The 26256-nt window shown below is 45.6% G+C and overlaps 1 protein-coding gene across 1 annotated transcript in view; it reads right to left on the bottom strand.

The window, feature by feature from the left end:
• The window catches only part of LOC141964166 (monocarboxylate transporter 2-like), a 37609-nt gene extending 17516 nt beyond the window's left edge, over window positions 1–20093 (bottom strand). The window contains exon 1 of the mRNA XM_074914214.1: window positions 19694–20093. Coding sequence (XP_074770315.1) covers window positions 19694–20009 — 316 coding nt within the window. The 5' untranslated portion in view covers window positions 20010–20093. The remainder of the gene's footprint in view (window positions 1–19693) is intronic.
• Window positions 20094–26256: the final 6163 nt, after the last annotated feature.

Here is a 26256-nt window from a genome sequence, read left to right as displayed (position 1 = left end):
ACCTGCCTGGGTTTGGGCCGCAATGGCAGGATGCTGGATATCCACTGTGGATAAACAGAGATATTCCTTTTGTTTTGGTCTACACAAAATATGCAGGTGGAAAAGCACATGTCTAGGGAAATCCTAGAGAAAGCCCTACTTGGGAATTTTTGTTGAACCAATGCTGTAAAGCACATAAATAGAGAGAGCTGACATATGATACATTACTACAAATATCACCCGTCCCCCCTCCTCTCCCTCCCCTCTCCCATAACCCTCACTCAGCACTGAGGGCTGATGAAGGAGGTGCGCGTGTTGTTCACACACCCTCGGATAACTGAGGCATCCCACGGGGTGGTCAGACACAACACAGGACCCAGAGGACAGAGGTGCTGGGATTCCTGGAAAGACCAGCGAGCAGCCGGTGTGCACCACAGATCCGCACTGTGGCCGTACAGGCTGGGCACCTCCCAGTGCAAACTGCGCCCAGGTACTGACCCTTTTATTCCTCTGCTAGGCCCATGTTGTAGAAGATGATGGGAAGCCCATAGCGCAACCATCCAAGCATGACACACAAGGATAACTCCTTTGCTTTTCAGGAGTGAAGCCACTTGTGTGGGAGCTCACAGGCTTGGGGCTCTGGTTTTCTTAAAGAACAAGAAAAAGCCCCAGCACATGCTGTGGCAGCTCATTTCTCAGCAGCAGGGGATGAAAACAGCAGCAACAGCATGTGAGCACAGTATCTGCAAAAGGACTCGTGCCTTGGAGAGATTATTTCTTAAACCAGATGACAGCCCCGTAGGCTGCTTCACACAGCCAACCTGCTCTCGTGCAAGCAGCTCTGTTCCCTGCAGCGAGGGGGATGCCGTGCCGTTGGGACTCTGCACACAGAAAATCCACTGCAAAATGCTGGACAACGCACAGCAAATAATTTTGCCAGGCATCCCTGTCACCGAGCTTTTAGCAGGCAAAGCCTCCACCAGTCAGGGCATGTCCTGCCCTGGCACTTGTGGTCCCTCAGGCAACGTCAGAGCCAGAACTGGCTCGCAGAGAGTTTGCATCTCCTGAGCCCTGGCCTGGATGTTGCCACCCACTTGTTGCTTGACCTTGAAAAAAACCCACATCTCCCATCCTCAGTTCCCCTTCTCAGCGCTGTGGCACTTCTGAAAGGACGTTGTAGAGAGGTTAGTGCTGGTCTCTTCCCACAGGGAATTATTGATAGAACAAGAGGGAATGGCTTTAACCTCCAACAGGGAAGGGTCAGGCTGGACATTAGGAAAAAATTTTTCACAGAAAGAATGGTCAGACAGTGGAATAGGCTGCCCAGGGAGGGGGTGGAGTCACCATCCCTGGATATGTTTAAGGTTCATTTGGATGAGATATTGAGGGATGTGGTGTAGGGGAGAACTTTGTGGAGTAGGGCTGAGGGTTGGACTTGATGATCCCAAGGGTCTTTTCCAACCTGAATGATTCTGCGATTCTGTGATTTGCAAGCACCTGGGATGGGTGGAGAGCCCTGGGTGAGGTCTTCTGGAGGCAGAGAAGGTTTTGATGAAGTTTGGACCAGACCAGAAGAGAACATTGGCAGTTTTGATTAAGTTAAAAACTGCAGAATCAAACTCATTATTAATATAGCTTTACGCCACCACATGTTGTAAGGTGCTTTCTAAACCTGTCACTGCAATTTATCATGCTAGCAGTGTAATAAAATACAGCTATAAAATTTTGGATTAAATGTTCAAGGTCAATGGTCGACTTTCAGCTTCCCAGTCTCTTCCTTGCTGCTTTGGCAGATGCTCTATTAAACAGTTACAAGCTCTGGGAGAAAGTTTCTTTGGAGAAAAGACTCAGTTGTGGAACATCTTCAGAATTAAATCTTTAGACATTTCATCCAATTACAAAACAATAAATAATAAATAACAAGAGTAATAAACACTGGCTGGTTCAAGATAAGGCTTTTACTTCAGAAAGGCTCTCATTTTTCTTGCGTTTGCAAACGGTGGCTCTCTGCTCCTATCTTTACAAAATAGGCACAAGGTGATTCCCTAATTTTAACAGAAATTTGGATGTGTAAGAACAGCACCCTGGAGATTTTGGAGGGAATAATACAGCAGCCTATAGCGAGACTGAGACCAAGCCTCCACTGCACTACAATACTGAATAAAAACAATGTACGGTCCTGATGCAACTCAGTGTTTTATGTATTAAGGGGCAACAGAAGCAGCACATATTTACACCTACAAACTGTATACAAACATGCACAAGGCTTAACTGCACAGCCATTGCAAAGAAAAGAGTGAGATTCTTCAAAATGAGGGAAAAAAGAAAGGTCAGATGTCTCCGGCTCTAGCCCCAACTATTCAAACCTGTCAGCTGAAATGACTCTGGGTCAGGATCTGGTCTCTGAATTTCACTCAGATGACTTCTGTTGTTTCATTACAATGATGAAGGGAGCATTTTGGCCACACAGTCACCATAAAAAATTAAAAAAAACCCCAAACCTGAAAATGCAGGTACTGTCCTAAGTACTAAATTATTCTCTCTATTCTGGCACACATACTAGAAAGGCGACTCATTGTTCAAGCTCTAACAGTTGGCCATAATAAAAGACATTACTTCTTTCCATGATCCTTACATCTCTTATAGCCTTAGAGGAAACCGTAACAAGTACAGGAACATTGCTGCTATTAAATTAGTGGCATCAATATTTCTTACTTTTAGAATGTTTGGCTGCTTCCCCTGATGCTGAATAAGGCAACTAAATTACTAGCAAATTAATACTACTTATCTTTTCTTTCTTGGGAGCTCAACTGCCTCCTGCTTTCCTTGGGTAATGGTTATGCCCAGGCACTCATCTGTGGGCTAGCTTGAAATGTGTCACCCTTAAAAATGGGAGAAGGGCAGCTCAGTTTGGTATTGTGAACACAACATGGGCGCACAGTCCAGGTCAGGAGGTGTGAAGGCCAAAGGCTTTTGGTTTTGCAATTATATGATTTAAGATTGTCTTCCTGAACAAAACTCATCCTTGTATATGAGGCAAGACCTTGGAAACTTTGGTCTTGTGTTGGTATAGCAAAGTCCAAGGAGGCAGTTTGCAAAAGGAAACCCTGCCAAGGGCATGCAGCAGCACAACAGGTGCCCTACGATGTTCCACATTTTGACAATGTTGGCATGTCCTCATCATCCCCCGAGCCTGACACCTGGGAGCTAAGGGAGCTGAAAATGCCTTTAGGGAAGGATGATGGCATCTCCCCTGGTCCCTTAGGGACAAATCCTGGTTCCTTTTCTTTCCATCTGTCAAAGACTCTGCTCTGTAATACTTTTCTCATTTGGGGTAAGGAATGAGCCCTTCGCCTATGACCAAAAAAAAAGTAGAAACATTGCAAAACAGAAATCCTTCCTTATCAGATGGATAGGGTTTCACCCTGCAGGTCGAAGTAAAGCAATGTTTCCTTGAGCTACTCGCTCACAAACCTCCCAGTTTGCCCTCCACAACTGGAAATGTGGACTTGCTGAACATGAACACCGGCAAGAACTACAAGTACCCTATCATAAAGTCCAGGCTATCCACTTTACTGCACACTAATCTGTTTTACTACTTGTATTATAGTGACAGAATTGTTTTCTGCAGCCTAGTTCAGATTAAGAAACTGGGGGATAAGACACATTAAAACTTCTGCAATATATATTGCCAGAGCCTCGGCTGGTGTAAAACAGCTTCCTAGGGGAATTAAGCAAAAAGTGAAGGGCAAAACAGTCTCGGCTGCTGATTTTCAGTTTCAGTCTGAAAAACTGGAACTGCTTCAGTGCCACAAGCCAAAGCCTCAGGTGGTCACTGTAAATCTGCACCCATGCTGTCAAAGTCAACAGAGCCACTCCGGTGGAGGTTTGGGTTAGTTCATGAGAGTATTTTCAGAAAATATATTTCATTTGCATTATTTACGAAATGCAAACACAAGCTCTGTTACACAGTAAGCAGCACAGCCTAAAAACAAGTTCGCACACCAACGAGCATGCCAAGGAAACGAGGGACTGTCTGCTGAGGATGTTTGCAAACAAAAGCTGTTGTCAGTGAGAGCATCAGACACCGCACACCCTGCCATGGTGGTGGCACGGCTGTCCCAAGCTTGGGGTCAGTCCTCGTGGGGGACATCCCTGTGTTCAGATGCCAGCCTCGATGCCCCAAGTCCTGGCTCCGAGAGCCACGGCACAGCCCAGAGACCTGGCCGAACACCAGGGAGGGAACAGCAACGCTACAGCCCTTCCCTGCAGCCGACTGAACAAAGAGCGGAGCCTGTGCGCTCTTGAGGAAAGTTTCCAAATCACAGCCATTTACTGCTGCTGGAGCAGGGGGAAGGGAGGGAGGTGAGGCAGGTTTGGGGCTTTCCTTTCATAGCTGTGATGCCCACACCTGACACCAGCAAATGCACCACTTGGCCCCTCCAGCCCCCCAGGACACAGGGTCTGGCACCTCGCACAGGAGATGCTCAGTACACACACCATGGTTCCTGCGTGGCTGTAGCCCACCCACCCCTCCACCTCCACACAGACTCTGCAGTTCTGCCTCACCACTGCTTTGGGAAAGGAAAAGAAGGAATGGACGAGCCATGGCAATAACTACCTGGTTTAGCCACTCTATTAGTTACTCAGGACTATGTTGAAAGCTTCCTTCGGCATTTTTGGAATTTCTGGTTTTTTAGACGAGATTAGCAATATTCTAGTGTTAAGCTACTTTCTAGTTTTTCAGCAAATGAAGCTTTGCTGCACAGGCATCCTAACAGCTCTAACAGGCACCACGGCAGAGCAAGACTTTGGCAGCTCACAGGAACCGTCGCCCTGTTTCTTTAATGAGAATTTCCAAATCACTGAAGTCGTTCATAAGTCAAACGCACTCTGGCATTAAATGCCCAGTCAATCAAATTAGATGTGTTAAATATGCTCTTGGGCATGTGTGTTTCACTTGCTCCACGTTCTGCAAACTCCCACCATGGCCCCGTTTGCAGCCACTGAGCGGCTCAGTGTCTCAGCCTGGATTGCTGCAGAGAGGGATGATCAAACAACCATAAATCTTATTCAAGAGCAGAGCAGAGGAGGGGAGGACTATTAAATGGACATAACTCTGAGCAACTGCAAGGCAGGTGGGAAGGTACAAAGTACAATCACCTGCAATTAAGTCTAACAGCTGTATCATCCCCCATATTACCGTATAATAGCATAAGGGAGGGTGAAGTTAAAGCTCCTTAAAAAAAGACAGGAGATGCTCAGTTAATGGGGATAAAAGTCCATTACAACATCCCAGGTACAGAGCACAGGGCACTGGCTTGAACGCTTGGAGAGATAGAGAAGAAAGTTGGTTGGAAGGTCTGCATGTGGGAGAAGGCAGAGGCGATCAGAGAAGCATTTCACCTGCTCCAGCACCACTTTGTTGGCCGTGACCTGCACCCTCAGAAGATAAAGCCCCCCATCTACACCCCCGTGAGCAACTTCAGGCTCTGCCATGTGCAGGGTTAATCTGCAGAGCATGTTCCTCGCTTGTCATAGTCAGGCACAAAGCATCTCTTCCATACCAGAGGGCAGGGGAACATGTTTTTATTGGAAGATGAGGCAGAGCTGGCAGCAACCCACAGAGGCAGCCATTGAACCCTCAGCCTACAGGTAATTACTTTGGCACATTTATTGCAGCATTACGGGACAGGCAGTCTGCAAAAGGGACATGATTTCTGGGGCTGCTCCATCAAGGTCTCCCCCCACCCCATGACAGAGCAGGGTTTCCCACTGCTTCACTGTGGATGATGGTGCTTGAAATCCTAAGGTCATCATAGAATCAGAGAATGGTTTGGGTTGGAAGGGACCTTAAAGATCATCTAGTTCCAGCCCCCCTGCTGTGGGCAGGGACACCTTCCACTAGCCCAGGTTGCCCAAAGCCCCGTCCAACCTGGCCTTGAACCCTTCCAGGGAGGGGGCAGCCACAGCTGCTCTGGGCAACCTGTGCCAGGGCCTCACCACCCTCACAGGGAAGAATTTCTTCATTACATCTAATCTAAATCTGCCCTCTGTCAGTTTAAAACTGTTACCCCTCATCCTATCCCTACACCCCCTGATAAAGAGTCCCTCCCCCCTTTCCTGTAGCCCCTTTCAGTACTGGGAGGCCGCTCTAAGGTCTCCCCTGAGCCTTCTCCAGGCAGAACAACCCCAACTCTCTCAGCCTGTCCTCAAAAGGGACATAATCATCACGGTGCCCTGAGCCTCAGCTAACATCTACCCAAGACTGAGTGTAGTGGAAGAAACAGAGTTTCCCCAGAAGGCTTGCACTCTGTGATGCCCTGAGCTGCTGGGAAGACAGAAAGAAATGTGTTAGGGACCCAGCCATCAGGGAGAGCAGCCATCTCTGCTCTCCATCAGACACATTTAGTACACTCACCTATATTAAAAACCCAACCACAGCCTTCCCAACAAGTGATATTCTAATTTCAGTACCAGACCACGAAATTTACAGAAGCCTCCACTCCTTCACATACTCTGGTACCAAATATTAGTCCTCTCTCTTTGACTTCCAAACCATGCAGCTTCCTGAACACTAATCTGTAGGCAAATGAATACACCAAAGGAAGGGACTGCCTGCTTTTTTTTCCACCTGACTGCTACAGAGACATTCCACACAATTTACCCCATCCCTTTAAAACAACATTTAAGTAGTATCTAAATGACAAGGGTCCTTCCACCTGCCTCCCCATGACAATGCTTCCCCCCTCCACCACAACCAACTTGCTCCTATTCAGCCTATATAGAGGCTGTTTCCTTTTCACCGCAGACTGCTTATTTATATTTTGCTCGGGCCGAGGCAAAAGTGCTTTTCTCTGCATTTAATAACAAGCCCCAGTGGAAATCTATCCCAAAGCCGCAGCGCTCCCCAGGGCTCAGGCACAGAACCCATCAGGTAGTAAGTGGAGGATTTCTCTTTCTAAATCACTGCTTGGGTTTTGCCCTCAAAGTGCTCCATTTGTGGGCTCTCAAACAGGGACTCAGCCCTTGCAGGGATACTTTCCATGGGACCAAGCCTTTGCAGCAGGTTACAAGAGAGTAGATTACAATGGGCTCTGATTCAAGCATCGCTTCCACTTTCCAAACCTTTACAAAGCCCTTTACACAGCATCTTTCATTACCAACTCTGCCCTCGAAAAAGCACTACAGTGCACTATTAAGGAATAACAAAAAAAAAAAAAATCCCTTTTTAAAAACAAATAATATTTGCAGAATTGTTTTAATAGCCAGGATATATACTGATGAAGTTTCCTGCGATTACAGAGCGTGGTTCCTGTCTACCTCCCATTGCAGATTTAATCAAAGGCAGCCCAAGTTTTTCATTGAGTCATGAAAGTGATATCAAAATCATAAAAAAGGAACAAAGTTATAGGCACTGCTTTTGCAGCTGATAAGAATGATTGACTCTGGTGATTTCATTGCTGCAATTATAAGCTGCCACAATAAACAAGCAGCTACTTCATTTATTGCTCTACTCCACGCTTACATACGGCTGAAACCCAGACCCAGCTATGTCACACCAGCCTGTTCTCAGGGCTTTTTCACTGATGCCCACAGAAAGCTTTTCTAGGTAATCTTCTAGTTTCTGGGTAGGGGACTACCAGTCTTACGCCCAGCAACATGCCATGGTGGTATTTCACAGCTTCTTGGGTGCAAAGTTACAAATTTGTGTCAAAGCAAGGCAGGAGAATGCCAGTGTCTCTTCACAAAACCAGCTCGCCCGTCCCCTCGCCACTCGGACACAAGGAGCAGGGCTGGTGCTGCCCATCTTTGGGGCAATGGAGGTGCTGCGTGACAGGGCCAAGGCCGTGCTCTGTAGTGTCAGAGGAATCCCCCAACGCAGCCCATGGCTGACAGCGTGGCCGGGGAAGGGGACACAGCGAAGGGACACATCATGCACCTCAGCCTCTGGTGCACAGAGGATACTGCACCCCTTTACAAAGGCTTCCACATAACACCGTGCCTGTATTAGCGGAGTGAGCCCTATTTTGAAAAGCAGCAAAGGTGTTGCACACCGAGCTGGAAATAAAGGGGATGTCAGCACCAAACTGGTCACAGACCACATTTTCAAAGGCATCTGGAGTCCCTCACAGGCCCAAAAGGCAACCAAAGTGGTCAAAAGACGCCTGCACCCACTGAACCCAGTGACAAATTTGCAAGGCACTGGGCCTGTTTGAAAATGCCAGCCAACACTGATTTACCTCCAAAAAACTGCTCTTTAGTCTGTTTAGGCTACACACACAACTTGTTTCCCTAAACAACATTGGAAACACAACCAGAAGATAAACCTGTTGATAGTGCCCGTGCAGAAGGACACTGGTGCTTTCCCTGTACTCTGGCCCGAAGCGGAGATTTCTGGCTTATTTCTGCTTTTGCGACCCAGCGCGCCGCAGCGGCTGGTGCAGGTTTACTCACCTGCACCGTACGTCGTAGCCAACATAATCGAGGAGACCCACGCGATCTCGCTATAGGACGTGCCAAAGAAATCCTGGATTTCTTTGAAGAAGATGGCTAAGCCTTTGGGGAAGGCGTACGCGAAGCCGATAGAGATGAAAGCGCCGAAGACCACCGCCCAACCCCAGCCGCCGTCCGGAGGGCCGGGGGCTTGCCCCGTGGGAGCGGGGGGTGGCATGGCCGGGCTGGGGGTGCGGGTGGGTGCCCAGCGCTCCTCGGGAAGCCCTGAAACACAAAGGGCAAAGGCCGAGAGTCAGGTGTTGCACCCCCAGACCCCGAGCGACAGCATCGCCCCAACTCAGTTTCAATCTTGGCATTTAATCCTGACGTCGCACCCCACCCCTGACGTGCTGCCACCTCACGCGAAGGACATCAGCGATGTGCAGTAGTTCCTCCCGGGATCTGCTCCGGGCCTGGGGGGCGAGCGGGACGGTGCCAGAAATGCCCCGTGGAAGTGGGTAAGAACAGAAACAACGGCTCCCACCCGGTGCACCGCCCCACTCGTGTGTGCCCGCACCCCGGACCCCCCCCCGGACAGGCGTGGGACCCCGCAGCACCCACCTGCAGGAGCGCGGCGCGGCCACTGACCCCCGCGGGCGGCGGGCCGGGCGGGGAGGGGAGGGGGAGCGGCCCGCACCGCCCCACGCGGGACCGGCCCGCCCCGCAGACCGGGGCACGCACCAAACCTCCGCCCGGCTTTTCTGCTTTGCCCTTTTCCCCCCCGTTTTGCCTCACCCCGCTCCGCCCCAAGCCGAGGCGCTGCGGGAGGCGGCAGCAGCACCCAGCCACCCCGCGGGCGTTAATTAAACCATCCTCACTTATTTAAATTATTTTTCGTTTCCCCCTGCGTTTCCACCAGCACCTCTTTTCTCCTTACAAAGTTGCAGGTTGCTCTCCCGTCCCCAAACCCCAACATCACTGCGGATTTGTGCCGTTGTCCACACGCTATTTATGTTCACCAACTTGCTGTATATTCTAGTTTTTACGTTAAAATCCCTTTTGGGGAAACATTAGCAGTGTTTGCTCTTGCTGGAAAGTTGCAGTTTTGCTACTGGAGTGCATCTTGCTCAACCTTGCCTCCCCCTGGCTTAAGTAACAGCCCTGGGGGTCTTGGAGGAATTCAGCCATGTGCCCTCTCAGCCCCAATTTTGGGTAAATTCACATGGAGATGTCAGTTAGTGTCAACATCCTGTCACCTCCTGCTCTGCCTCCAGCCTCCTGGAAGAGGGACACCTTCCCTCCATGTGTAACCATGAAGATTAAGGGATGATCTTATAAATTTTGATATATATATATATATATATGATATATATCATATGATTTTATAAATCATTCTGGTAAAAGACATTTCACCTGCAGATCAACTACACTACCTGCATTGCAAAGATGGGCCTTTCTTTCCCCCCCTCTAAGCAGAGCTTCCATTCCCCCTTGGCTTCTCTGGATGTTAAGGCTCAGACCAACACTTTCCTAATCGCCTATAAAGCCATATTCAAAAACCCAAGTCATACTAGTTAGGTGTGTGGAAATAGCTGGTTTAAAAATCTGCATTTAAACACTCCTGCTGTTCACGTTTTTCTTTCCTCCTGTTCTTTTTGAGCCAAATGTCACCCACATCCCTGCCTGCCTGCACCCTCTACCTGGGGATCCTGGGAGCCCTTCCCAGCTAGTCCAGGGAAGAGAAAATCCCTGCGCTCACAAACGGCTTAGTAAGGCTTTGCTGCTGTCCCATCTCATGCCCTTCTGGGCCTGTTCTTCTCTAATTTTGAATTAACAACATGGTTTTAACAGCAATACCACTGTAGGTTCAGGTACAAATACGTCAGTCTCTGATTAAATGAGAAGGAGCTCCCCTCCTCCCAATTTCCACCCTCCCTCCAACATTCCCAAAACAGACCCTGTGTTACTGTAAATCCCATTTTCCTACATATCAATGAAGCAATAATGGAGGGGGGGGGCGGGGAGGAAAATCAGTGCCTTGCTCAGTAACTTTCCTGGCACAGTTAACCTAGAACTTTAAAGATCTCCTTCCAACACATCTCTAAGATGTTTTATTACTACTATTTAATTCTTCCTACATAACTGAGTAAACTTAAACTGACCAGAAGACCTTTACTCTCAGGTGCAGGGTCACAGTGTGATGACCTGCAGAGTTTTGTTTTGGTACAGCCTAGACCCACTTTATGGGCCATAAGGATACCTGCTTTTACTGCACTGCTTGTATGATGTATACTCCAGCTTGCATGAAGGCTCAGGGTCTGTCATCGCAGGAGACAATTAGTCTCTCCAGTAGGAAAACCCTATCTGCAGCTGAACAAGGGGATGGCCAAGGGGACAGGGCTGTTTTCCTCTATTTTCCTACAGAGGGATGAGGGTTTGGATTAGTGGAGTTTGTCTAATAAACGGGAATGACGTTTGTTTCAGCAGCTGGTTTCTGTGTTCTGCCAAAAATAAATAATTGGACCAAATCTAAATAAACACACACGAGACGGAACTTGGGCACATCCTTAGCTGTAGAAGGTGGGGAGGGCAGATGGAAACTCCTGGGACCAGAGGGATGAAGCAGCAGGGACAACTCCACGATCTCAGCTGGAAGGTGGGAGTTTCCTTCCGCAGAAATACTAAATTTGGTGTCACGTTAAAGAACGTCCTCTGCAGCAAACCCTGGTGTGAACGTTCATACAAACTGGTGGCAAACACAAAATCAGAGCAGGAAACAGCTGCAGCAGGAGCTATTGGGGGCAAACAAGTAATTTCTGAAGATGTCTGGAAACAATTAGTCTCTGCCCTCCTGTTGCTGCTCTGAAGAGACGTTCACAAGCAAAGCGTGGCAGCCTGAGGGCAGAAGGTGGGACTGACAGTAGAAATCCCGGGCTCACTAGGTCAAAAAGGACTTTCCTAACAATTTGGGGAGACTTGAGCTCGTCTCACAGTAGCTGCCTATGTGAGTGATCCCCCTTCATTTCAGGAGCACAAGCTCCCCCCGGGGCTGGGCTCCACTTACTCATCAGCAGACAGCAGACGCTTCCTGGAGGGTAGGTTTTTTAATTTGCTGGCAAGCAGCAACAAAATTGATTAAAATTGCAAAATACCTTTTCAAATTACTCATTTCCCTATCACAGTCCTCCATGTAAATAAATGACTGCTACTGTATTCCCAGAGCTGTTGAAAGAAGAGAGGCAAGGGGGAAGAGGGGCTGGGGGCAAGGCAGAAACTAAAACTCTTCCTCTCTCCCCAAAAGCTCCCTTTTCCATAGCTTTCCATGACAGTTCCCATAGCTAATTTAAGTCATGATTTTTAAATCAAATGAACTAATGTCCTTCACTTACTTAAGTCCAAGGTTGGATAAACAATATTTAAAATATAAGGTCACTGGGAAAAAGTGACTAATGTTGACAACCTTTTTCTGAAAATAAAAAAAAAAAAGGAAAAAAAAACCAACCCTGGGCTCCCTTGAGAATGAAAAGCATTTCTATTTGTTCTCAGTGGACCACTTTGGTATTTAGAAAGAATTTTGTTCGAAGCCTTTTACACAAGGCGTTTTATTGCAGCCAAAGGTAGGAGCTACAACTCTATAACCCCAACAGTTTTTCCTTCATTGAGTCTTTGAAACTCAATTAAAGGCTTTAGAAATTGCTTCCACATTAAAGAAAAAAAAAAATCCATTCCTAGCTCTGCTGCATCAAAACAGCATTAGGTAAGTGAGCTCCTAAAGAAGTAACTGCACTTCTTTAAAGCATCTGGGATTTTCACTTCCATGGCATACCTGCATTTCTCAAAACTATTCCGTTGTCACTTTCCATTTGCTCATAAAAAAGCATCAGCCCTGAAATCCAATCCATAACCACAGTTAAAATGGAGCTTCTGCATTAATAAATGAGATTATAAGAAGCAATTGTCTGCAAAACCAAAGGGCTGGACCCCGTGGCCCAGGGTGCAATACTGTTACTTTAGTCAGTGAAATCTGTCTTAGGAGAGAGATATGCCAGTTCTCTGAAAATAGGCCCACACATTTATGTCCCTAATAACATTCTTAACTTTTTCCAAGGGATCAATCCATACTAATATAGATTGTTACTTGGGAAGAAGTTTGAATTCAGCAAAATCCTTGGCTCTGGACCCCAACCAGATGCAATCACAAAATGTCAGCCTGGGGACAGACCAACAGCTCCCTGCCCGGCGAGCACAGAATTACCCTTATTCCCCTGCTCCCTCCTCACGCTGAGCCTGACCAGGCTGACACATTCCTCAGTGTTTAGCCACAAGACTTCCAGCACTCAGGGATTTACCACTAATATTTTCATGCTTGAGGTTTTAATTAAAGGGAACCTAACTCTGCCCGGCAGCTCCCAGTGTGCCGAGCAGCGAGAGGGATGTGGGCAGCACCCCACCGACACAGCACCCCAACAACACAGCACCCACACATGCTCCAAATGGGGATGTGGGTCAGGCGTGGTCAATCCACAGCCCTTGACATCCCTGTGCCTATTTTAGGGGGACCTTTGATTTCCAGGCAGCCTCTTCACCGCTGTGTGAGATGCTCTGCTGTGGACAGAGCCCCCAGCCCCACGTGTCCCTGCACCTGGCAGTGGGGTGACACTGTGCGGAGCTAAGGGACAGCGGTGGTGGCACTGCTGGGAACACCTGGGATGCTGGCAGAGCCTCGTGGCTCTGCTCCACACCAACTAATGGTTTACAAAGGGGTCAAGGAGAGGAAAAACAGAAAGCGATGAAATGTCAAGCTTGCTTTTTGCTAAACCCCAGTATTAATAGTGCAGAGGCCAGACAGGCAGAGGGATTCATATGACATAAAATAACTCTCTCCAGAGCCAGCAAACCTCTTCAGTGGCTTTAGCCCTGCATCCATACCGTCAAACCAGCCAGGTGCATGAAGCATCATTGCTGGATGCACTGGTTTCCTGGAGATGATAAAATAAACTTAAGTAGTGACATGACGTCTGTTTTTCCCTTGTTGCAGGAGTTTAATCAAGCAGCCCAAACCAACACATTTGTGTTGGTAAAAAGATGGCTACAATTTAATCTAAATCTAATAACTGGAATGTTTTCACTGGGGAATTAGAACAAATTATTCCTTTGCTGTTGCATTTTCATCTCATTTACATTTTAATCCCAGTAGGATCTTCCTCTGTTATATTTGGAAAATGACTGCAGAGAAAGGGAACAACAACATGGTTGAAGCACTCAAACATACATTGAGAATTTAGCTGTTAACTTTTATGGCAGAAGTCTGGCTATGACGAGCCTTGAATGTTTGAAATTTAGGACAAATGCTGTGTTTTTTTCCAAACACCACTGAAATGCAGAGCCTGCTGGCATTTCACATCATGCACACAAACATGGGCAAACAAACAGCTGGGGCATAAGGTTGTGTTGAAGGTGTAATTACACATTAGCCAGAGCAGAGCAGGTCACTCTTTTCATTTGCACTGAAAGTAAAGAGGACTCTTTACTGGAGAACACTGTGTGGAGAGGGAAGCCTCTGCCTTCCCAGCCTGTGGTTCTCCACTCCCAGACTCAAGCCTTGTTTTCCTTGCTGTGAGGTTTTACACAAGATAAAGAGTTCATACATTTTTGCTCAAGGAAAACCTGTAGCGAATAAAGGCACTTCAGTGTTGTCAAAGTAAAATCAGTACTATAGCCCATTTTATTCCAGTTTGCCTTACCTAATTTGCCTGCTTGTTCTCATTTTGAAGCCAAAGCACACACACAAAAAATATAAAGGACCTATATTTCTGCCCTGTCAAGGATGTCCTGGTAAACACAAACCGTGTCACACATGTAAAACCCTACAGATCCCCAATGCTGTCAGAGTAGCTGATCCCACCAGGGATACTTGGTTACACCAGCAACAGAGACAGCAGCTTCCTCCATCCCAGAGCATCTTCTGCCACTTTCAGCCAATTTAGAGTCACTGCACAACCCCAGTTTTCCATGTGATCCTGTGCATCCCTTCAGTTAGGAAGATGTGAAATGATGATAATGTACTAGAAAGGCAGCAACCACTTAAATCCTTGGAGTTGTTTCCAAGAGCAGCATTTGCCCCTGCCTTGAGTTATCCCAACACATATTCCACAGGATGCCTGCTAGGTATCTTAGACCCATTTGCTTGGGATGCTACTTTACTACATTTTTCATCCTGAATTAATTTAGCTGAGATCCACGAGGTCACAGCTTGAAAACACAAAGAGAGTTTCTCTGTAGTGGATGTACCCCCCATCTACTGCAGCCCAAGCATGTGGGCTTGGGCCCACCACTGAGCCTGTGGCTTCTGATGGAAATATTCTTGTAAGAGTTTCTTTACTCATTTCAATGAAAAAGAAACAGCTTAGCAAAGATCTGCAGCTTAGACTGTCAAAACTAATCCAATGAATTGTGACTGCAGGGTCCAAACACATCCAGTCCCTCCACCAGCACCTTCTCCAAGGCAATGGCCCTAAGCAGTTGTGGCACAGCTGCATCCAGAAAATCACTGCTGTCTCCTCCAGCCCAGCTCCAAGGCTGTCCTGCCACAAACTCTCAAGTAGTTGTCAACAGGACAGAAAGAGGATTACCTGCCTCAGGGCTGCCTGAATAATGTTTCGACAAGGTGTCAAGCTTTAGATGTCATTAAACCCTCCTGATGTTTGAGAGGAGAGATATTACAGTGCCACCATAAAGAGGAATTCCAACTCCAGAAGAGCAAAAAGCTGGAACTGCACAATGTTGGCTGAGCCTGAATTGAGGGTCAGCAGCTTGGGGTCAGGGGGACGTCACAGGGGTTTGCAAGTAGTCTCTGGGACACTGCTGTTTGCAGATCATAGTACTCTGAGCCATCATATAATGCAGGTATTTTCCCCCAAAATTAACCCCACCTCACCCTACTTTTAAGGTATTAGAGGAACAGTCAATTAAAGCTACAGAAAACTATCATAAAGAGGCAACTGACGTTTTGCTGGTTTTTTTTTTCCCCCCATCAAATAAAACTTGTGACAAGTGATCATAACTCCATGAGGAATTCTCTTGCGGCAAGTTCCCCCAAGAAATCTTCCTCTAGGACTGTAGCACTCGGGGAGCAGGTTCTGCTGTTTGCTGCATACATGTTGGGCACCTTTGGTTTGCTTCAAGGACAAGGATGCACGGAGCAGAAGCCAATCTCAGCTGACACCCTGCAGCGCTCATCGCCAGCGAGGCTGCTAGACCCCGCGAGAGAGCGGGTGGGAAGCAGGTCTGCAGGATCAAGTCTGCAGCCACTCAGCATATAACCAGCTCCTTTTTATAAGGCAGAGAAAACCCAGCAAGCTCCTTCCTTACCTTTCAAATACAGTTAAATATTGGGATAAGAAAACAAAAATCAAACATGGGAAGAGATCAGTTCATGCATCACGCGATGTGGATAGCTGCGTGTAACATCACTCGAGGCTGAACAGCCCTCAGTGCCCTTAACACAGGGTGATGCAATACACAATATTACTGTAGGTAAGCTGAGACAGGCTCCTGCGCCTGCATTTTCTGTATTGCTTTGCCCTTCTGGCTGACCGTTGTCCAGCAGATCAAGCACGATGCTTTAGTATTAACTTTCAAGGTCTTACACAGATTGTTCTTTAGGAGCTTGTTGAACTTTTGACACTGTACATCCATGTTACCCCACAAGATCAAAAAGAGAAGGCTTTTGGTCCAAGTGTAGTATTTGCTCAAGCTTGCTGTAATCCTGGGTTTACGGAGTGACCTTGCCAAGAGCCCCCTAAGTGCCCCAGAAATGACTCCTCATAAGACAGGCTTCAAAGATGCACCTATTATCTAGGTCGTGTTTATAGGCCACTCCATCACTTAACATTTCTGGTGACCTTCGTGAAACTGCTTACAGACACAGAATTAATTTCTGAAATTTCTTTCAGTTCTCGGCCCCCTTTCCTATCTAAATGCCATGCTTGGGGCTGAAATTTGCCAGGCTTCTAGTGCTACACATCAGCAGATCAATCTTTGCAGCTGAAAGATGAAATCCCAGCTCCACTAAAAGTGATGGCAAGGTGCCTGCTGACTTCAGTGCAGCCAAAGTTTCACTTAGAAACAATATTCAGTGTTTGTTGAAGCTTTTTTTTTTTTAATTACTCCAGTGCAAAGAAACACATGCTGTCCTAAATGACTACTCTGTGTACAGTTAGCTGTAACATTTCTGAATATTGTAAAACTAAAGTTGGGGTTTAAAGATATAATTGTCCCTGGAGGGATCCTCTGCATGCCCTCAACCACTCTGGGCAGGCTTTGCTGGTGCTTTCCTCCTCCCTCAAACACAGCATGCAGCTACACAGGATGCTACAGAGTTGCTCTAGATTTATGCTGAAAGGAAGATCAAACTGAGTATTCAATTACTTATGCACTCAAAGATATTTATTCCCCAATATGAAACTCCTAAATCTGTTATTATTGCCATTCCCTCTTCTATTAGCATTAGCATGCTGCTGCTTTCAGATCTACGGAGATGTCAACACCATTTATCGGAAACAACAACTGAAAGATGAGAACATGACAGGGAAACGTTTAGAATTATTAATCATTTGCAAGAACAGAGGAGATAATTGATCTTCCTTAATTCTAGAAGAGTCTACAACCATTACACAGGGATTCTTCCTAAGACTTTTTTTTCAAGTTCTGTTTCTTTCAGAGTTTGCTGGGTTTTGGGGATTTCTGGGTGGGTTTTTTTTTGTGTTTTTTTTTTTTTTTTAAACCCAGATGCTACAGTGATTTAAAAACTGAGTGAGGGGAAGAGCAACAACCACCACACCACGGGACAGACTCCCAGAAAGGAAAGGTGCTCTTGCAGCAATGAACACAGGTGTTTTTGAAAACACCAGGAAAGGTGGGACAGGATACCCCCTGACAGCACTGTGTTATTAGCCCAACATCTGCGTAAAGGCAAACGCAATGCTGAAAAAGAAAAGTCATCTTACTTCACAGCATCTCATATTTTCCTGCTGATGCTGACATCCTCCTGTTGTTACATGCGACATCTGGCAAAGTCAGGCGCTTGCACATGTGGCTGTAGTTTACAATGATAGCTCTGCAGCAATAAGAATTCATTAAAATCTGTATTTAAAGATGGGAAGATCAATGATGAAAAGCACAAGTTTTATACTCTAACGTTGTCTTCTGCCATCAAGATCACTGACAGCAGTTTCCTTGCAGCGCTCTCCTCTGTATCTTTGTCCAGGTGTTGGCAGCCCTAGCTCAGGGAATGTAGAAAATGAAAAGCCAGAAATCTCAACCAGTCTGAGACTGTCTAAAGCTCAGTTTCAGACATCCAACTTTCAGAGGGCCCTGAACAGCCCCCACAGCCTAAATCTCTCTTCCGTCCCTTGCTCAGACTCTGCTAGCCCTTCTCAGCTCCTGACAGAAAACCACCAGAGCCAAACAGCAGCCAGAGGACACACATTCATTATTTAAGGGGAAATAGGTGCTAAGTAGAGCTGCTGATTAAATAACCCTGGAAGTGAACCTTTCTGTCCATTTGCAGCAGAGACTGTAGCCCAAAGAGCCCAGTGAAGCCTCCACGCTGCCCGGCTGAACAACTCCAGCCACACCTGAAAAGGCTGTTTCTGCAATCAGGGAAGCAGCTCATCCCTCACACCTCTCTGGTCACACACATCCTCAACCCCGAGCGTGCCAGGCAGCGCCAGTGGGTTAGTGACATCAGTACCTGCCCTCTGGGAATGGGCTGAGACCAGCTCAGTGGCAGTAGGAGCCTTCAGTCTCCCTTGACAAGGGCTGCATTTGAATCAGTAAGTAAGAAGTTGCTTGTTGCTGTGCCAGTTTTCCAAGGCACGCAGACGTCTTGGGAATTGCATGCTCAATAACACTAGGCATGAGCTGTCAAAAGAGTAAAGAGTCACAGGTTGCCCACAGAGTCACAGGCATTGCTCAGGGCACTGACAGAATGATGTGTATCTCTGCCCCAGGTGCCAGATAAGCCTTACAGAAGTTTTCTTTCACCTTAATCCATCCTATATCAGATGCCAAACCAACTCTTTTTTTTATTGCCATCTAAAACCAGTTTCTAAAGTGCATGAGATGAGCGTGCACGACTTATGTACCACACTGTACCCTGACATTTGTGGTGTGTGACCCGGGAAAGCTCCAAACTGTATCCGTCCTGAAGGTGAGGGGGTACTGAGAAGACCCCTCCATCTAGGACTTGTTTGTAATAGTCTTTCCCAAAGTCTGTGTCACTGATCTTGTTTGAGAAAGAATACAGGCTAAGGCAGATGTGTGTAAGTGTGGCTATTTTTATGTTCTCAAGTGTTAATCCTTTTATGTTTCACCATTGCAAAACAGGCTAAGAAGAACCAAGAGCCTGCTAAGAGCCCAGCAATAACCTCCATCAGCTGCACCTTGCAGGCACCAGCAACCTAAAAGCAAGATGGTCCTCTACTAACCATTAACAGCAAGGTACACACCAGCTGCTCAGATCAAAGTGGCAGACTGATACCTTGCATCAGTATCCGAGGCAAACATCCCCCTGAGAAAACCCACTTGGTGATTTCAGTATGAGGACAAGCAATACCTTCCCACAACCTTTGCACAGTGGCAACTTTTGCAGCTATTGTGGTGCAAGTACTCAGCAAATGTTTCAGCTTGAAGTAACCAGTGGACACATTTGTCCTTTTAGATAGGTTCTGCAGAGAAGTCTAAAACATCATCCCTTAATAAACGACTTGCAGCAAGATTTTAGCAACAGAATTAGGTACTATTTAAATACGTATTTACATACTACCTCAAGATTTACATGCATGTATGCCATGCCTGGTCATCATCAAAACTTCAGGTTTTGAGTTTCAGCATCTTCTCTACAATCATGAGTGCAAGAAATATAATCTTTGTTTCAAAAAGAAAGCCAAGATATGAACAGAACAAAAGACGCAATACTAAATATGCTGAAATAACTGTTCAAGACTCAAATAATTCCACACATAGTAAGATTTCTGATGAAATTATTTTATCAAAAATTATTTCATTTCAAGAATTGGTGACATAATATACGTTGCCAATAAAACGCTCAGCAGCACTGGTTTTGTGTTTTGCCAACGTACATCATCAGAAAACAAAGCCAAACTTGCAGTCAGAGCTTTCCAATAACTTTCTCAAAGAAATACATTCTCCCCTCCCTTTTTGGGGTAGAGAACACCCTTCCTCTTTTCCAAAGAAATGGTCTTGCTTCACTTACCTCCTCCGTAGGTGGTAGCACACATGATGGATGTTATCCAGGCAATCTGGCTGTAGGAAATGCTGTAAACAGCCTGGAGCTCTTTAAAGTAGATTGTGAAAGCCTTAGGAAAGGTATATGCAAACCCAACTGAGATGGAGGCTCCGAACACCACTGCCCATCCCCATCCACCATCAGGGGGTACATAGCCCAGGTCTGACCGGACTGAAGGAGACATGGTCCATCCAGATCTCTGAGCAAAAACCGCTTCCCAGTATCCTGCAGAGCAAAGGATATGTGTATTTTTACAGAATATGCATATAGCATCACCAAGCATGACTTTAAAGTGTAGTAAAATAATTTAGAGGTACAGAGAATCACCCACTCTTGAACGTTTGATGTTTTGCTGGTAACTAACAGTTGTATTGTTCAGTTTATCACAACCAAAACCACCCTTCCCTCTCCACTAACACTGTCCAGCCCTTCTACCTGTTATTTAAATACATACTTTCAAAATACTCCCATGGCTTCCATGTTCAGGGATGGACCCCATTCAGAACTGAAGATAATGCCTCCATTCTCTCTTCCACATCCAACCGTAGCTCAGTGTCTCACCTCAGGAGATGGCTTCTGTAGGTTGCCTTGTCACAGCTGCTCAGTCTGCCCCTCCAGAGAGAAGTCAGTGCCACGGTTTTACCATTTTCAGAGTAACCATTTGTGTATTTTCCAGATGTGGGTAGAAAACTTTATGATTTCATTATCCCCGCTTAAAAGAGTAATTCCCATTACATGAGCAGCAGGTGATCAGCTCCACAGTCCATCCAGCTCCCCTGGTCTGCAGAGGGACAAGGCTTTCTTGGCCGCTCGCTTCCCCCAAGCCAACAAAAACTGCAAGCAACTGCTTGCAAAGTGACTGAAGTTTCTCCCTACTTAGGGGCAGCAACTCCTCTTGTGCCTGGCACATACCAGGTTAGGAGATTATGTTCAGGAACCACACAGATCAAAGAATGCATTCACTCATTTGCATTCTTCCCATTTTCCCTGGCCATTAAAATAAAATAAGGGTAAAAAGAAAAACAAGTATAATCTACATGCCTCTCAGGAGTTAATCCTCTAGTCTCCTCTTCAAGGTCAAGATATTAAACCAGAGGGGAAAGAAGTATGTCCCACAGCAAAGGGTGCCAGGTAGGTGCACATGCATCTTTGTGGATAAAAGGTGATTTATTGCCTTTATATATTCCAAACTCAGAAGCAAATGAAGCTGATAGGAAAGGGCATCATCAGAGCTAATGGGAAGTAGCAGGCCCAGATAGCAGCTGGATGCATTTTGCTGAACATCAGAGGTAGTAGTCAGCAAACCAGGGAGAGAGGGACCTTTGCTTGTCTTGGAAAAAAAAAAAAAAAAAAAAAAGAAATAAAACCACCTTAGGAATAGTATAGTGTAATCTGCATCTATTTGAGAGTCCATTACCTCTTCAGAGATTAAAACAGTAAGAGAACACTACTGGAACAGTAGACAAAAATATTATTGTAAGCTATTGACGTACCTACAGATATACTCCTGAATTCATGCTTTCCTTCATCTACCTTTACAGCTGTTAAGTGATAAAATTAATACGGGGCCCTTACACTACAGACTTCAAGCTCCCCCTATGTCTGGACACTTGTTGCACACACAGCAGACACGCTATCCCCTCTCCAACCTCAGCAGCTTGCTGGGGCACCCCCAGATTGTGAAATGAACTGACAGCATTAAGAGGAGCTGAAAGATAGTTCAAGAACACTGTATAAATATAATGAGATCTGGTTCGTAACCTCCCAAACTGCCATACGCATTTATTCCCTGGTCCTCCCGTGAAGACATTGTCCCAGAGCCTCCCACTTCTTGTTAATCACTTACTGTCTAACTCCAGTTTATCCACTTCTATTTTATAATGGTTTTGTGCTGATAGTGTTATGCAGCTCAGAGGCTTCCTTCCCTTCCCTGCTGTTATGCCCCGATGGTTTCACTGAGAGCAATCATATCCCTTTTAGCCTTTACTTCACCTAGGTAAAGAAGCTGTATTTTTCCCCTCTCCTTAACAAGGACCATGGGAACAGAGAACCTACCTTCCTCTGGTTACCTGTGTCTACACTGCCCATCATTCTGGTGGCAGCTAAAGGTGGTGAAAAGGGAAACAGCCCCAGCCAAGGAGAACACCACATTGCTTTTGGATGACATTTCCAGATACATCAGGAAATACAGGGATGACTTCAGGAAGCCCTCTGTGAAACACTCATCAGACCTCCACTGAAAGTTTTCAATTCCCCCCAAAGATAATTTTTTCCTATCATAACCTTTCTTCACTGCCTTTTTTATCTGAGGCTGTTCAGCTCCATTCACATTTTATTTAAGGGAGTTTATGTTTGCCCATGGTCAGAGTTGCAAAGGCATCGCCGCTGGTCCTGGAGTCCCTCAAAGGGCTAGAAATTACACTGGAGAAGGATCACTACCTGTCAGTCTCGTTCTCACCTTCATCCCTCAGTATCCACTCCCAGTCACTGTGGGCTTGTGGTCAGATCCAGTCTAACAGCATACAGATACTGCACTGCACGTGTGGCTGCAGGTTTTGCCCCACTGAGACCCACGTGAGCATACGTTACCATTTACAGCCCAGGATCCTCACTGGAAGATGAGAGCAAGCTCTGGAAGAAATCCTTTTGCCCTTCAAATTAAAGCCATTTTACTCCACTGCTTGCCTGGGATTATCACAGGTATGTCTGCACAGGCAAGTCCAAGCAGGCACGACTGCTGGTCACGTTTTGAGGTGGCCACGTGCCTGCGAGTGTGGGGCAGGAGCTGTGCAAGCACACGAGATGGGTGCTGTGCTCGGGGTAGCACGCCTGTCTGGTGTGCACGGAAAGGGGCAGGTGAAGAAACCCGTGTCGGTCTGTACCCTCACTCGAGAGCACTCTTTAAACGGGCCAAGAGCTGCTGCGCTCCTCATGCCGTTGCTCCGAGGGCTGCCTGGCAAATGCACACATAAGAACTACTCAACTCTTGACATAAAGAAAAGTCCCTACAGCCCTAGACCTCTGTCCAAAGCAGATGAGCAAAACCCAGTTGTAACTGGGATGAGTTCAAAATGGTAATATTTAATAAACCCAGTCTTAAAGCTGGATAACATCCAGAGTGCCGAGTCATTGGGTTTTCTGAGATTCCATTGCTATATCAAGAGAAGACCAATTAAGAAGCCTTTTGCAAAACAAAATAATATTTTACAATTTTTTACAATATATACATAAATATTTTACAACAAAATAATAATGAAGGTGTCCTGTTACACTATGAGGGATACTATGTTATGATTTCAGCAGCAAGGAATCTTGTACTCGTAAAGTTTCTCCTTTTCTGATACTAAGAAATAAAATGGTCTGAGAAATTAATGGAAGGTTATTTTTCCATTACAGGCATCCAGAACATACGGAACAAGTTATTCTGATGCAGAATCTATTATCCCCCATCATCTAAGTTTTTCCATAGAACAAAATAATTGTCTTTTAGAATTATATTAACCATACTTCATTACTGCAGGGTGGGATTTTAAAAGGAAACCCAAGCTAAAGAGTAATAGTGGTCATGTTGGAATGATTAAGAAGACATTTAAGAGCATTTATTACTTATCAAATATGCATTTCATTGCATTGTTTCTTTCATTTACTGTTATTATACCCAATTTAGGCCATTCAAATATTACAGAGGATACCAAGCTCCCCAAAATATTGACATATCCTAGTGGTTCTGAAATCAGGCAAAATAAAATTAAGGGGTGAACACAGCGAGGACGTATTTCCTTATTTAACATTATGTTTGGTATTCACAACCTACCAAAGTTTAAAGATATGCAAAAATTCTCAGGCCCCTTAAATGCAAATCTTTTTTGGCAGTCCTTTAAAAAGGTTGAGCCTGAACTTTAAATATATTTTCAGGGATTAACAAGAAAGGTTATTTTTTATTACCACCAATTCACACTGCTTGTAAAACTGTGACTAATTGCACACCACCTTTAAAAGTCTCACATTATTAATATATTTGTCCATTTAATTTCATTTTCTGTTTAACGGAAGATTTATTGAGAAGGCATTAGCATAAAATCAGATTATGGTATCAGTTTCATTGCCCAGCTTTTCTTTATCAAGGCAAATTCTTACATAATACAGCAAACCAAAGAGAGGAACTGAAGTTAAATGAAAATGTAGTGTACACTAAAAAATAAAAATCACATCAGTTGACTCTTACTTCCCTGACTGTAAAACAAGGCTTCCAGAGGCTGGTTTGGAGGAACCAAGTTTTCGGAATTAGTTTAACGGAGTTTAATAGCGTGAGCAATGGACAGTAATGGGATACATTGACATTCTCCCCTTGCTACCCCTGTGGCACCCCCACGGTCTGTGGAGACATCAGCACTAAGGAGGGCCCAGGACAGTTCTCCCACGCGGCATTACCTCTTCCATTACCACCCTCTTAGACAGGTCTTTGTCACCTTAAAGTTTCTCTGCACCAGCCCCCTATCTTCTACAGGTTGGTTCTTAATTTCTTAATTTAATAGCAGCTCCTTCTCCAATATCCACTTCAAGGAAATCTTTTACATTTTGATTTTCCTTTTTAATAACTGTCTCTAAACTGTTTGAGGAAGCCCTTGTTTCCTTATGTCAATGCCCATTTACTTCCAGGACCACACTTGCTTTTTCCACTCAATATTGTTCAGGCCCTGCCCCACTGAAGTAGAATTACAGACCTATAATTTTCCAGGTCATATTTAAACAATTGGAGACATATTTCATTTGTTGTTCTCCAGTTGCATTGTGCATGGAATTTCATTTGTTAGCTCTTTGAGATCATCCCATCTCACCCTATCTTTGACAGGTTTTATCTTTGCTTTATGCTGAGAACATTGAAAGCCCCACATCTTTGTTCACCTTTTATTGTAACGGAGGAAAATCATGAGTTACTTTTGCATAGGCACGGTCTGACTCAAACTCACTTGTAAACTCTCTTATTTCACTCCTGTTTCCTTTTTTATGAAGCTATACATGTCTAGACTTCCAATTTCTCTATCTACCATTCCCTACAGGTTTCCTGCTTTATTCCTGATACTTTCCTTTTTCCTTTTTTAGAGTTGGTTATTCATTGGGTCACATCTGGATCTTCTTTAGCCACTATTCTTCTCGCTCTTTAGGAAAGTGGCTGAGGCTACTATCAACAGCTTAAAGAAAAATTCCAGGTCTCTTGCACAATCAAGGCCCTTATGTCTCAATCCAGTTGATATTACCAACTTCTTTCCTTAATATATTGAATTTTTGTCTTTTGGAACCAACACGTATGATCACAGTCCTCTATTTCATAAGCCAAATCAACCAGGGACTATTCTTGAACTATACACTTATTTTCTGCAACATTTGTTTTGTTTTATTGGTGTTTTTTTTGTTGTTAAATGAGAGCACACCATGAAAAGTCAAAACCAAGTCAAACGCAGCTTCACCTACTGAGCCAGGGACTCCCTGGTGCCAAACTTCCCTCAACCCAAGCAAGCCACCACACCCCAGTCATACAGAGTGACTAACCGCCATCCAGTGGGACTGCGCTCCCCTCGGCAGAGGCGGGTACCACTCAGGCTCCCCTCCCTGTGGGACTCCAGTTGCTGGCTCCCCCGGCAGCAAACTGCTCAGCTTTTAAAGCAATGTGCTGAACTCTTCTCCCACCCCAGACACAGCTGAGATCAAAGGTTGAGATCAGAGGCTGTATCCTCAGATGCAAGACCTTCCTGTAAGGGGCCACACCCTCCGCACCAAACCCCTCAGTTACATCCAAGGGCAACCATATCCCACATTAACTAACCTTCCATGAACATTGTCCCTTCACCCACCAGGGGCAAATTCAGGGCAAACTCTCCATTTGCAGAGATTGGAGTGCTAGCCTCTCAGATCTCTGTGGATGTTAATAAATTGTCAGATATCCCTTACCCTTCCTCTCTCTCTTCCCTGTACACATTAACTTATTATTTCGTCATGACACATTTCTGCAGGCTCCACTCTCACTCGCCTCACTGGAAATTTGCATACAGAGCCCCTATTTATACCCCATCTTGCTATAACAATTTTAACTTTCTGGCTGAAATTCTCTGGCATGGCCCCTGGGTCACCTAAAATCCTACATTAGACTTATTTTGATCACTCAAGAACAAATGAAGGGATTCACAGGACACAGCAACACTTATCAGGGGTGAATTTCACCCTGGAGCGAGGGGAGGGGGGTACAGAAACTTCCTGAATTTCTTGCCAGTAACCAAGGAGTTGACTTGGACTAGCGAGCGAACAATGTCCACAACACGAGTCCATGCTTTGCGGAGGTTTATATAACTCATTTTCAGTAGGAATGTTTCCACAAGACTTAGGTTGCAAATGCCCATTTGGGGGATTTAAAACATTCCCCTGCTGTGTTTATAATCCAGATGCTGCAACGCACTAAAGCACTAGAACAAACAGGAAAAAAAAGCTGACTGTAGGTGGGCCAGGGTAACGTTCTCATCCAATCTGAGTAGAAA

Source organism: Athene noctua, chromosome 10, assembly GCF_965140245.1.
Source record: "Athene noctua chromosome 10, bAthNoc1.hap1.1, whole genome shotgun sequence".
In the NCBI taxonomy this organism is placed as follows: Eukaryota; Metazoa; Chordata; class Aves; order Strigiformes; family Strigidae; genus Athene; species Athene noctua.
The sequence above is the reverse complement of the archived record's forward strand: the minus strand, read 5'-3'. Positions and strand labels throughout refer to the sequence as shown.